The sequence below is a fragment of the Ailuropoda melanoleuca genome, chromosome 16 (genome assembly GCF_002007445.2).
Source record: "Ailuropoda melanoleuca isolate Jingjing chromosome 16, ASM200744v2, whole genome shotgun sequence".
NCBI lineage: Eukaryota > Metazoa > Chordata > Mammalia > Carnivora > Ursidae > Ailuropoda > Ailuropoda melanoleuca.
Window position 1 is genome coordinate 42,226,208 of NC_048233.1, and position 14,059 is coordinate 42,240,266.

General features: G+C 53.7%; 1 protein-coding gene across 1 annotated transcript; it reads right to left on the reverse strand.

The window, feature by feature from the left end:
* Positions 1-1,420: 1,420 nt before the first annotated feature.
* KRT74 (keratin 74) lies at positions 1,421-10,335 on the reverse strand. The gene is made up of 9 exons (XM_011229902.3): positions 9,263-10,335; positions 8,440-8,654; positions 7,927-7,987; positions 7,368-7,463; positions 6,705-6,869; positions 5,406-5,531; positions 3,736-3,956; positions 3,270-3,304; positions 1,421-2,787 (listed from the first exon to the last, which is right to left on the reverse strand). Exons 1-9 carry the CDS (start codon positions 9,731-9,733, stop codon positions 2,576-2,578), a joined length of 1,602 nt encoding a protein of 533 aa, XP_011228204.2. The 5' UTR covers positions 9,734-10,335; the 3' UTR covers positions 1,421-2,575.
* Positions 10,336-14,059: the final 3,724 nt, after the last annotated feature.

Here is a 14,059-nt window from a genome sequence, read left to right on the forward strand (position 1 = left end):
TGATTTCCTATCTTGACCTTCAAAGGAATCTTCAAATTGAGACCTAAAGCAAGGGCACAGTCAGCCTTGTGCACTTCTCAGGGTCTTAATTAAGCCCCAGATGACAAAGAGTCTCTCCATTTCTCAGGCAGATAAACTGCAACCAGAGGGGCTGCCCCTCCCTCTGCCCTCCTCAATACCCCAGCACAGGACATGTTGCCTCAGTCCCCAAAATCACATCTACCTAGCCTCTGAGTATTTTGCTGTGCACCCAAGCCTGGGCATAGACCCAAGCCTCATAACCCAATGGTCAGAGGCATACCAGCACCATGATCCTGGAGGAGGCAACCCCACAGATGGCTCATGGTTCCTCTACAGGCTGTTTCAGGTTGTGGATCCCATCCACCCCTCCCCTCCCCACAGGCCCTCTTACTGGGTCACTGGGAATTTGGTCTTTGGGGAAAGGCAGAGCATCAGTGCTGAGAAGGGCCTTAAGGTTTTCTGGTCCTGGGGTTCATGACCCAAGGAGTCCATGGATGGGCTTTGGGGGGTTGCAAACCTCTGAACAGGGGGAAAAGGTCCATAGCTCACATCAGTTGGTCTGAGTGTAACAGGTGACAGGTTAGTGGCTGAGCCAGAACAAGAACCCCCATAACTCCCAGGGCACTATTCCCAGTACCGACAGTGACCACAACAATGACATCAGAGGGAGGCATTTGGGCAGAAAGCCCACCAGACTCTTGGGCTCTTGTGTTTCCCAAGGTTTATTGCATCTTGGCACACACAGAAGAGGACCTCCGTAATACATGAAAGGCACAATGAGGCCAACAGAGGTGGCAGCTTGGGGCGAGAGGCCCCGCCCTCGGAAGGCCTGCCCCCCGTGACCCTGAGGGCTGGAGGCGCAAACAGCTCAGGATACCCATGCTACTAGCTGGATCAGAAAGCCCATCAGAGGGCTGAATTTTGCAGGCCAAAGCTATCGGAACCCCACCCAGCCCCACTACCCACTTCAGAAAATCTAAGAGCTCCCAACCCTCACCAAAAGCAGCACGCACAGCCTGTCCCCAAACCTACTGTAACAGTGTGATTTAAGTTCTCTCTCCAGGAATCTATGTGCCCATCTTTCTAGTTATTTGATTCAACTTTCCACCTCCTCCAGGAGGCCTTCCTTGTTTAGCTTCTGCATTCTGGTCCCTTCTCAGCAAGCTGCACGGGGCTTCCCTTCCCTGATTTGTACCAGGACAGGCTTTGCCTGTACGTACGTACATCTCTCCCATCAGCCTTGAGATCATCTCTGGAGCTGCCTGCTCTGATCTGCCTCCACACTCCCTAAAGGCTTGGGCACGTGTGTGGGGCGTGGTCCATTATCATTAGGGGGTGGGCAATTTGGTGAGATTGACACAGTGACAAGACTGACACACCGATGTTACCCAAGGGCAGTTTATTGAATATACAGCAGAGATCCAAAGTCTTTAACTCAAGCAAAGGAGGGACTGGGTGTTGCCATTCTTAGGAATGTTTCCATCAAGAGCCATGACTTCTGGGCTGGGCGGTACCACCAGAGACAGGTCAAGCTCCCCTCACTGAACACAGCTCATAGCAACAGAAATTGAGAATCACAAGCACGGCAGGATAGGACCGTAGTGAGAGGACTAAAGATAAATCACATACCCACAGCCCTTGACAAAAAGGCAACATACACTACCTTCACCGAAAGAATCGAGTGTTTGAAAAAATTCCCTTTGTTACAGAGGCAGTGATATGCCATGGAAAGAATATAGACCGTGGAATCAGCCAGACCTGGGCTCAACTCCTGGCCCGGGCACTTAGTGGGTGACAGAGACAGGTACTACAGCCTCCCAGAGGACCGTCCTGAGGATGCCAGTTGCACCCACCTCGTGCCAATGACAGGAGAGGCAACACATGCAGGGAGCCTGGCACGTAGCCGCTGCTTAGCATAGGGCCATAGCTCTTACCAGTGATCGAGGAGTGGGTGGGTGACACAAGGTGGCCGGAAACCCCAGTTCTCTGCCATTTGGCTTTGTGACGATGGGAACAGCTGATGGTCTGAACACATACACTTTTTCTTCCGAATAAGGGGGTCATTCCACAAAGAACTTTCGGAGGGGACAGGCAAAGCCTGGCTGACTGTTCACCACCCATCCTCACCCCTGAAGCTGGGATTGGGGCGGGGAGGGGGACTTCCCAGACAGCTGCTGACTCAGCCTAAGTGCAGAACAAGACTATTCCTCCTCCCCTCCCTCTCTCTCTCCCTCCTCTCCTATCCCTCTGGGGAGGACCATAGCTTCCCAAGGCCAAGAAGGTAATTATAGCCTGTGTCCCAAAGCCTCCTGCCAGCTGAAGGCAGCAGGGAAAACAAGAAGTCACAGAGTCCACACGGGACCTGAGGAGACAGAGAGGTGATGGTGCGAGTCAGAGCTGGACAGTGAGGTGAGCCAAGGCACCGGTGGCTGAGTGCACTACGGACAGTCCCAGGACTCAGCGGGGGAGGATGGGGGACAGCAGGCATCTCCAGGGTGGGTGGCGGCAAGGACATCTCTTCTCCCAGGTGCTGGGGGGAGTGGGTCCTTGGGGCTCATCGGGTGGCTTTCCTGGCTGGGGTGCTGGCAGAGGCGCTCTTGCCCTTGAGGTCTTGGGAGTCCTTGAGGTCTCTCGCGCATGCCCCTTTGGCCCTGGTCTGCCCGGCCTGAGCGCTGCCAGAGCTGCCCGCCACGCTGCTGGCCCCAGGGTCAGCGCTGGCGGAAGAGTTGGGGTGGTAGTAGCTGCTTCCACCGCTGCTGATGACGGCTGAGGGGGAAGGGTCAAGAACAGAGAAGAAGGGCAGCAGGGGTCAGTCAGAAAAGGAGCCATTCCACCTTGTCCCCAACAACCCTCAGCAGCCAGGAAACACCACCAAGACGAATGAGCAGCCTGCGAGGTGCCAGGCTCTGAGTGAGGTGAGGACCACACGACACAGACGTGGTCTCTGCCCTCCTGGAGATTCCTGGACCATTTGGCCCCCAAATGCACATTCTCAACCCTCTCTCTCTCGATGACAATGCCCCGGGGAGAGACAGGGAGGAAATGAGGTGGGCATGACTTAAGCCACTGTTTCCATTGGACAAAGGGAAATAGGCTTCCTTTGAAGCCAGAGAAGTCTCAAAAGACAGTAACAGAAACTCCCAGATTGGGGGAGACCATGAGTGAAGGGGGCATCGCCCTATCCTGGGGTCCCCAGCTTTCCCATCCAGCCAGAATCCCCACCCGACCCATCTCTCAGGGATACTTACAGATGCTCACGGAGGATGGATTCTCACCAGACATCCTATAAGACAGAAAGTTAGAGGAGGATAAGACCTCAGTGAAGTGTCTGTGCTCAGCTACACCTGGATGGGCACCTGCTTTACCATGTATATAATTTTCATTCATCCTTAAAACACTCTGTGAGATGGAGATTATAGTCCCATTTTACAGGTGAGGAAATAGAGATGCAGAGATGCTAATGATCAGCCAGGACCGCAGCTTGTGCATGCCAAAGCCAGTGAGGAAAGCTGGTCTGTCCGATCCCACCACCTGCGCGGCCTGCTTCATGTCTGAGCTCCCCTCGCAGGGAGCTGCCGCCGAGCTCCGCAGTCAAACCATGTGCTCATGTTGTGCTTGCGCTCCTGTCTTTCATCTTCCACTTCCCAGATGTCCCCAGCCCAGCAGGGAGCCACCTACAGCCCCTTCTCCCCAGCATTCCCCTCTACCCCCCACCTGCACTCCTCGCCCTCCAGCAGCTCGCGGTAGGTGGCGATCTCCATGTCCAGGGCCAGCTTCAGGCTCAGGAGCTCCTGGTACTCGCACAGCAGCCGGGCCAGCTCCTCCTTGGCCTGGAGCAGGGCGGCCTCCAGCTCGTCCAGCTTGGCCCGGGCGTCCTTCAGGGCACAGTCGCCCCGCTGCTCGGCATCGGCAATGGCCGTCTCCAGGTTGGCGCACTAAAAGCCAAAGAACGGGAGATCATCAGAACACAAAATAGCTTTTAGATCTTCTAGGTCGGGTAGCACAACCCCCTCACTTCCCAGATGAGGCCCAAGGGGACAGCGAGGAAAGCTGCAGGGGCAGCGGCTGGAGCCGGGCCTCCTCTATATTCTGTTGCAGATGGATATTCTGTGAGAAGCTATGGGAGTAGTTGCATTTCATGAACACAGGAAGAAACTTGTGATGTTTGCAAAGTTGTCTAGTCCCTGCGGTTGGAGGCCACCAACGGCTCTGGGTCGAAAAGATACCAGGTCCAAGAGAATCATGCTGAGAGCCCAGTCAGGACACCTCTAGGGATCAGGCAGCACGTCAAGGCACCACTCTAGTCAGATTCGTATCTTCAGGACAGCTCCCAGTGGGGACCCTTGACCTGTTGGCACCAAGAGTGAGTGTTTCTGGAACACACCAGCACTCTGCAGGGAGGGTCTGGCTAAATGCTCCCCGTGCCAGCTTGAATTGGGTGAGGGAGGCTTCCCTTAGAGCTGGAGGTTAGAGGCTCAAAATCATACCTCAGCCTCAGAAACTGGGCTCTGACAAACATCTAGCAGCACTGGGATGCTCGTACTGATGGAGAGGAAAGCTGTCGCCGTGCTGCCCACATTGTCTGGCGTGGAGGTTTTAGGGACACAGGGAGGAGAGTAGACACTGATCTTTCACACTGGTGTTCTATCACTAGTAGAGTTAACCTGATTCTTTGGGGAGGACACAGGAAGGATTTCCCAACCCCTTAATATCGTCTCCCTGCTGACATGGTGTTTAAGTTGTGCTGCTTTCAGGGAAGACAGGATCCCCTAGCTGAAGTGGACATGGTACCGTGGTACAGGGCAGGAACACCCAGGAGGGCTTCATCTGCTGCTGTCCTCCCTTGGTCACCAGGATTATGCCCCACCCCAAGGGCAGGAACTTAATGTGGCCACGGAGGGGCCCAGGACGCATTCCCCAAGCACCCCCCTCCCATGTGTGTTGCGTGTCCAGTGGGAGGAGGAGGCATGGGACCTGTCATCAGAGGGCACACCTGAAGGGGATGTAAAGCAGGTTTGTTGCACACAGAAAAGGTCTGAGAAAGAGGGGGAAAGAGGGAGGAAACCTGATTTCTATCCTGACTCTGTTGATAACCATCTGGGGACATTGGGCAAGACACTTCTCCTCTCCTTATCTGCCCATCTTCTTTATCTGCAGACTGGAAGTTGGGTAAGGTAAGCTCAAAGCACTTCCCAGGTCTGAGCAGAGTGCCAGCTCTGACCATGGGTCAGGTGGGAAAGAGGGACAGTGGATGCCTGAGGGGCTCCCAAACCCAAATTGGGAGATATGCTTTTTACTAAAGGGTGAGCTCCAGTCTCTCCATCACAGAAGGTGAAGTTGAACTTCACAAAGACCTTGACATTCTTTGTGAGGTTGCTGCCCACCTGCTTCTTTACATTCACAATCTCACACCGGATCCTCTGGATGAGCCGGTTCAGTTCTGACATCTCGTTCTTGGTGTGTTTGAGGTCATCACCGTGCCGGCCCGCTGCCAGCTGCAGCTCTTGGATCTGGTTTTCCAGAGATAGAAAGTTGGTTATGAGACAGGACTGCACCCCCAACCCCGATTCAAAGGAAGGGAAGGGTCCTGAGCAAACAATTCCACTGCTGGGGCCAGCCAGGGGAGGTGGCTCCAGAACAGAACATGATGGAGCTGGGGCCTGGGCATGCTTCCAGCTGCATGGTGGTGGTTCCGACCAAGAAGTCCACCCAATTCTCCAAGCAGAAAGTGTGTGCTGGACCCATCCTTTCTCACTGCCCTGCCTGCGGTCTTTCCTGAGCTGGATGAAAGAAAGGTGCAGGGCACATTTATTAAGCACTTCTGAAGTGTAGGAAGAGCTCTCCATTCCTTAAGCACCTCTTCATAGAGGCCTCTGCTGAAGGCCATATTCTGTCCTAGGTGCTACGGATGCAGCATGAACAGGATAGGTGAGGTCCCTGCCCTCACAGGACGTACATTCTCCTACAGCCCTTTCTCAGTGACAAGTAGAGGGCCAGGAAGCTGTGTACCCTTCAGGTGGTGGGACTGTTGGCTCAGGGCTTGTAGCTCATATCTCCCCTCTTCCCATGCCCAGGCCTCCAGAGTAGAGGGGCCAATGTACCCATGGACAGGGATGAGGAACCTATGATCTTTGCTGTTGGTGGGATTTAACAAACGTGAGAAGGAGCGCCAGAGCAGGACAGGCGTGAAGCCCTGGAGAGCACACAAGTAAAGGGTCTTCTCCAGGCATAACTCCCATGACCCAGAAGCCACCTAGACTTCTACCTCCTGCTCTGGGAAGTCTCCCCACACTGACCAGAAAGGAGCTCCTGGCTTCCCCTTCACTCCCTGCCCCACCCTGGGTCTCCCATAGCTACTCTCCGCCATATTTGTTACTCTCTCTCCTGCCCCATGATGACATGCCCTAATCCCTGGAAACACATTTGTCCTACAGCAGAAATGCCTCTCTTCTTTCCTCCATCAGAGGATTGCCTGTCCCTCTCCATTGAATATGCCCATCCATTTATCTTTGATAACAGTCTCCACCGAGAATTGTTTTTGAATAGAAGATCGCTAAAGCATTGGTTATAACCATTCTTTCATTCAGCACATCTACAGAGGTAGCTCTTACATTCACTGGTGGAGGTGTCTCTTCCGAGGAAAGGAGAGGCTGATGGAGGACAGAGATCCCCCTGGTGCCCACCTTGGTCTGGTACAGCGCCTCAGCCTCGGCCTTGCTCTTCAGGGCAATCTCCTCATACTGAGCTCGGACCTTGGCAATGATGCTGTCCAGGTCCAGGTCCCGGTTGTTGTCCATGGATAGGATGACAGAGGTTTCACTGGCATGAGTCTGAATCTGGGCCACCTCCTGAGTTGAGAGGTGAGAACAGATTAGGGTCCCCTAGCCTCCCATTGTTGCCTATTCATCTTCTGGGCTGAAGTGGTGGAAAGAAGTGCCTGCTCCAGGTCTGAATGTTGGAGCCAAGGGAGAAGTCTCACAGCAGCAGGATGCACCCCTCCTGGGCAGTGGGAAGTGGGAGACATTTTCTGTAATTCACAGAGTCAAGAACCTGTGCTTGAGTAGGACCTCATGGAGTTTGGTTTTTTGTTTGTTTGTTTGTTTTTTGTTTTTTGCCTGAGCGCAAGATCATTATCATAGCCCAGGTGGGATTGTCTCTTGTGTATATGGCCTCTGGTGACCAAGATCCTACACTTCCATGGTCTCCCAATGAGGAGTTTTGTACCTTTCTACCAAAACATCCTTCATTCTGTTTATCCTCTACCCCTCTTATTGGCATCTTCCCGGAAGAGCCAAGTGAGGCCCCAGCTGGAAAGACGGGGTGGGGGGAGGCAGGAGGGTCCTCACCGCATCATACAAACACTTGAGGAACTCGATGTCTTTGTCCAGAGAATCCACTTTGGCCTGGAGCTCCACCTTCACTGTGTAAGCTGCATCTGCATCCTGCCAAGAGATCCAGAATATTCGGTCAATACAACCCTCATCTCATGAGCTTGCCCTGTCCCTGCTCCCAGAGCCATCTGATTTCCTATATTTGCCTGCAAAGGGGAGCATATGGATGAATAAAATTACTCAGTCTTGCTTTTTCTCATCCTCAATAACTCTTTGAAAATAGAGAAAGGGGAATGTTGCTCTATTACACTGGAGAAAACAAAACCCAGAGAGGTAGAATGAGTTTCCCCAAGTCACACAGGAGGACCAAGCTGGACCAGAGTTTCCCTTTTCACAGACCAGAATTCTTTCCTGTCTCTGTCCTTTGTGTATCCTCTTAAGCTCGCTGGAGGCCAGAACAGTGACTCCATCCCCACTCTGATCAGCCCCTCCCCAGGAGGCCTGGGCTGGAGTCCTGAGCAGAGCTGGTTAGGATGGGGATGCAAAGGAGAGTGTAGGCTCTTCACTCCCTTACCTTCTTGAGCACTACAAAATCGTTCTCAGCTGCTGTGCGCCGATTAATCTCCACCTCGTACCTGTGGGTGACAAGAGAAGATAGCAGGGGCCTCAGTCCCCTGGGCCAAGTAACCTTCTGTTCCCACTGGCTGGCCAAGTGCTCAGGAGGCAGAGTCCCTGCAGAATCTCCCAGAGGTGAGCACTGTACAGGCTGCGGGTGGCAGGACTATGCCTCTGAGTTACCTCATTTATACTCTGCTTGCCGGATCCTAGGAAAAGAGCCAAGTGCCTATTAGGTTCCCCAAACTGGCCACTGAACCAGTCACTGGATCAATGAGCATGGAACTCCTTCTTGTCAACCAGGTAGGATGTTCTCATCAAACCAGGCAGGCTGTTCGCCCACAACCAAGGGAGGGGAATGAGCCCCTGGCCCTGGTGCTTGCTCTCTCCCCTCCTAAAAAGTGGCACAGAGATTGGGTTTGCCCAGGAGCCTCAGGGAACATGACCCATGACCTCGGTGGAGCCCGCTCACCTCCTCTTGTAGTCCTCCACCAGGTCCCGCACGCTCCTCAGCTCCGAGTCCAGCCGCACCCTGTCCCCGGACAGCGTCTCCAGCTGCTTCCGCAGGTTGCTGATGTAGCCCTCGAGGATGGGCTCCAGGTTCTTCCTGCAGTTGTTCAGATCCAGCTGCTGCAACAGCTCCCACTTGGTCTCCAGCACCTGGTTCTGCTGCTCCAGGAACCGCACCTGGGACCGCAATGAAGGTGATCGTGTCCGTGGACATAGACTATTGACTCTCAGGTCACACAGATTTTTCTAAAGTCATTAGGCTCAGGTGCTGACTCTCCACTCATGGAATTCCATGCAAACCAGACCCTTTACAAGCGCTCATCCCAAAGCTTTCTAGACAAAAGCAATCCCTGAAAACTCATGCAAGAAGGAAATGCCTTAGCTTTCTTCCATTGCCTGACTCAGCACCCAGGATATGCTCCTCACGATGGCTCAGCCAAGAGTTTCTTCTGCACCGTGAGCCCTCCCCTCCCGATGGGGTTGATTCCACCAGCTCTTCATCTTCTTTAAGGAGCTGGATGTTCATCCAGCTGTCCTCCAGGAACCCAGCACTTCTGTCTCAAGGTGGGGCTACCCTTTACTCAATTTTCCACCCTTCTGTGCAAAATCCCCCAAGGAAAAAACATATTCATTTATTCCCTTGTGCTACCCAGCTTACAGGATGTTATGATGGGGGAGCCCTTCCTGACGCCCAGCAGCCACTTTCCATCCGCAGTGCGCTGTCCACGCCCAGGCGGCCGGGAATTGCTCACTGAACTGTCTCAGCCTCCTCCCATGAGACCCACCTTATCGATGAAGGAGGCAAACTTGTCATTCAGAGCCTTGATCTGCTCCCGCTCCTGAGCACGCACCCTCTGGATCTCAGGGTCCAGCTCCACGTTGAGGGGGGCCAGGAGGCTCTTGTTGACGGTGACCCGGTAAATGCCCCGGGGTGGGCACATGGATGGGCACACAGGCCCCGAGGCCACACTGCCGAACATGCTGCCAGCAAAGCCTGTGGCCCGCCCCCCTCCATACCCAGAACCAGGCCCAAAGCCGTAACCTCCAGTCCGAACACCACCACCAGCCATCTTGAGGGAAATACACCGATTCCCTCCGAGACTGTAGAGGCTCCGACTGCCGAAGCCAGCCCCAGGTCCTTTGCCAGCCGCGCGGTAAGAAGCCGCACTGCCCACGGCCTTCCTCAGCACTACTGCCGAGCGCCCACTGAAGCCACCCTTGTCACCACCAGACTTGATGTTCAGTTGCCGACTCATGCTGGGAAAGACGGAGTTGATGGCGATGGAAGAAAGCGATCACCGATGGATAGACAGCGTTCTGATGAGCACCCAGAGTGCTGCCTCCTTTTATCCTGTCGAGCCCAGGACACCGGAAAAGGGCGTCTCTTTGCTATCTCCTTTCCTTGTGCTGAAGGGCCAGGAGCCACAGGTAATCTGTAGAACAGGGATCTCCAAGACCTTTGCAGCAACAAAGCGTTTCTGATAGCCCTCAGAATATGCTGCCCTGGCAGCCTGGAGTGGTCTAATCGGGCATTTATCTGTGCTTTTAATTAGGGACCTGACTTATCCCCTTCTGAGATCTCCTAGCTTTCTTTTTCCAGGACTGCCTCCTTCTTGCTTATCTATTGGCAAGGAGCGGGGGAAATGTCTGACTTGATCCAGAAAGGGCTCATCCGAAAACCCAGTTTTCTCCCAAGAGAATCCATCTGCTAGTATCTGGTCTTGTTGAACAGCTGAAGTGTTCAGGCCAGAGAAGAGAACACTCGGAAAGAACATGAGGGGTGTCTTCAAAGATCTAGATCCAAGACAGAATTTCCAGGGTCACTCTTTGGCTCCCTTAGGACCCAAGCTGTCCAGCAGTGGAATGGACACCAAGAAGATAGTGCAAATGACCCCACAGAGACTGCATGGCCCTCAGCAGGGGTATTGTCTGGGGCTTTCCGGGGGCGAGGCCTGGGTGGTGGTGACCTTGATGTTGCCTTGTCAACAGGAAGAAGCTTTTCAGGCAGCTGGCAGCTCCAGCAGCCACGTTTTTGCTCCCAAACAAGGTTGTCTGCCCCGTCCCAGGAACTCAGACATTCGTTCTTCTCTCCTTGGGGAGAATGTCTCCCCAGCCTTTGTGCTCCCTGGGGAAACATTCCATGCCCAGGGACCAAGCGACAGGAGTCCCTGAGTTTCACTCAGGGGTTCAGGGTGGGCTGTTCTGCCAGTTTCCAGATCACTTCAGTAAGCCACTCAAGTTGGGAACAGGAAACAGCAGCCCTTTATTAGCTCCAGTAGTCCTGGCAGGGTGAAATGTTACCAAATTACTTCAAAAACTGGCATCTGGTAGCTACCCTAGTGCAGGACTCTGACCACTTTCTGTAAGTAAACTGAGCGCCTCGGCCCATTTGGATCAGCCAGAGAGTGGTAGACCAGTGCTCCTGCTGCTGGGGGAAAGGGTGGAGATGGTGAGCTGGCCAGCAGGATGGAGCCTGGAATGCTCCTCAGAGGGTCTTCTCTACACACGGTGTTCTCTTCTCATCCCAGAAAGCAGCAGTGGGAGCTCCCTCTCTAGGAACCCTGTCTCCCCAACTTCCTGGCAGGGCCCAGTCCCAAGGCATGGGAGAGCATAATTTAAATGGTTTCTTGTGGTTTTCTAAGCCCGATTGCAAGTGCTGGTGTGTGCATGTCAGCAAACGGTGTTAAGTCCCTTGACCAACATATGGCCCCAGCCCCAAGGAGGCTGAGGACCAATGAGAGGATTCTACGTAAAGAACTGAATCTGGGGCCCATGCTTCAGACTGACAGAAGGGCATTGTGAACGAAGGATTTGAAAGTATGCTGGGGAAAACAGGCTAATTTTGATTGGGGTATTAGGAACGTCCAGAAGGCCAGGCTTGTACCCCCACCAGCGCTCATGGCAGGGGCTCCTTCAGAGCAGCCGCTCCCGGGCAGTGGGGACCGATGTGCTACTTGTAGTAGCAGTGATGGTGGCAGTGACAGTACCCACCGTAGTGATCGTGACAGTAATAGAAAAAGGGTTCGCATCCATTGTTCACATCGCATGTGCCCGGCGTTGTGCTGAGGATTACAAGGATTTCTATTTTAACCCTGATGCTACTAACTGAACTTGACAGGTGAAGAACCGGAGGCTTAGATATGTTAAAGAACTTGCCCGAGTTCGCTCAGCCAGTTCATCCGAGCTGGGACTGGAATTCGAGGGTGTCCAGTCTCAAGGTCATGGTCCTAACCAGCACGTTATGTGATGGGACGACAGCTAGAGTGAAGGGGCAGGGCTTTCTGTGCTGGGGGCTGGGCAGTAAGGGGAGCAGTGAAGCTGATGATGATGGTGGCGATGATGGTGTCGTGGTGGTGACTGGGACACAGAAGAAGAAGAGAAGGCAGAGGGGCATTTCCTGCCAAGTGTCATCATGGCGGCCACACGTAGGCGCCCCTCCTGGCGATGCTAGGGGACGTAACTGCAGGGGATTGTCTCCGCCTACCCCATGAGATCTCCAGCAGTCCCAGCTTTCACTGTGTTGTCTACCTTCGAATCAGTCACCGCACTCCACACCCCAGTCTTTGGGCTCCTTGGACTAATGGGTGTCCCAAGGCCTGAAGAGATCAGTCATTCAATAGCTATAAAATTGAGCACCTACTGTGTGCACTGCTCTATGCTGGACAGCGAGAGAGAAACATCTAAATCACTCTCCTTCTCCCCTAAGAAGCTGAAATCGGAGTGGAGACAAAATATAAGCGTGTGAAAGTTGTTTTGTTGTTGTTCTTGTTGTAGTTTCCACTCCACGCGCTTGCACTGGATCGTGAACGACTCAGACGAGCAGTTCCTGGAATTCTGATTTGAAAAAAATCAGAATAAAGCATACGGGACTTTCTGAGTGGGGTCAGGAAGCGGGAGGCGGGCGAGGCTGCACAGGGGCCTGAGAGAAAGATGGTGGAGTGGACTGAGACACCTGCCCCCTGCGGACAGCATGGAATCATGCGAGGGTGAAGAGGAGAAGAAACTTCACGCTTCAGGTTAACGAACAGGCCCTGTGTTGCATGAGATCATGTCAGGGAGACAGGAACCCCAGGGAGCCCCAAGGTTGCTGAGCCTGTGAGCACCACAGTCTCCTACCATCTTGGCTAAGGGTGCTCCTGGAGAGTAAGAGGCTCGCTCTGCAGGGCACACCACGCTGGTGGTAAATCGAAAGCAGGGCCTTCAGTAATCCCAAAGGGACATAACCAAAGTCATGTGTGCTTGGTTTGAATGGATACCAAAGGCCATTTTTCTCTGGTCCATTGGCCTTTTGACTACCCCTCAACACAGTCCAGGGAGGCAGCATTCTGCTGATAAAGGTCATTCATAGAGAGAAGACACTTGGAGGATCCTTGAGGTAACTTTGGGGCCACAAGACTTGGAGACAAACTACAGCACCTTAGAAATGGGAAGGACTTGAAACTGAATTCTCTGATTTCCCTTTGAAAGTGAGCAGAAACCTAATACTCTCGACCTGTCTGAACCGGTTTGAAAGGAGGCTGTTTTTCCATCCTCATTCACATTTAGCTAGATCCAACAATAGAGTTCATCTGCTTTTCTCTCATGCTCACACACCCCCTCCAGGCACCCTTCCCCTCCCTGACATGAACCTCTCTGTGTCCTGGAGCATCAGGTCCGACAGCAGGTGGGACACGCACCTGTGAGTTGGGGCACAGCCCGCTGCAGCAGCCTGGGGCCCTAGACACAGGACTGGAGGCAGAGGGGCCGGTGATGTGGAGGGAATGAGACAGAAAGTTCTGTGTTAGTGAGAAGGGGTCCAGAACATGAGGGAGTGCACCCCAGACAGGACGTGTCAGCATGAATTCCCCCAGATTAGTAAGGGAACAGGGAGCTGGATGACATCAGTTTAAATTCTATTCCACGCTCACTTATTAAATGCTTGCTGTGTGGAGTGAAATCCCAGACAGGCCATCACCATGGTCAAAACCCCCATTTCTTGGGGCCACATTAGTATAGAAGACATTGCGTGGTAAGCTTCTAGTCACTGAAAGTTAACAGGGGGTGTTTAATGCCCTGAAAGCTGGCAGGCAGTTCTCTTACCACTGCTAGTGTCCAGAACTTCCTACAGGCACTCCCCGGCATCTCTCCACAAACACCCTTCTCTGAGTTGAGGGCCTTCCCTGCGTCCACTCTAGCATCTAGCATCTCCCTCCTTCTCTCCTTGGTAGTCCCGCTCAGCCGGGGCATGACTCAGCCTCCCTTCTGCAAGAGGAAAGCATCAGAGCAGTTTAAACTTCCAGGCACCCCTTCTTCTGGGCAGGTGCAGGCCCTCGCCTGGGTGCACAGATGGATTCCAGCCCCACTTGCCCTCTCACCAGGCAGCATGGGGCGGCTTGCCTGAATCTCAAGGATGGGCTCATGCTTTCTAAGTGAGTTGGAGCCTGTGGCCGCGAGTCCCCCTCTTCCCAAGGGGAGGGTCATCGGCATGTCCTGGCTTCCCTGGGAGCTCTCCCTTGCTTCTCCAGGGCTGGCTGAGCTCTGTCTTCCAGTCCCCTGGGTCTCTTCCTCTCTGAGCCCCTGGGGGTGTAGGGTGGTCCCTCAGC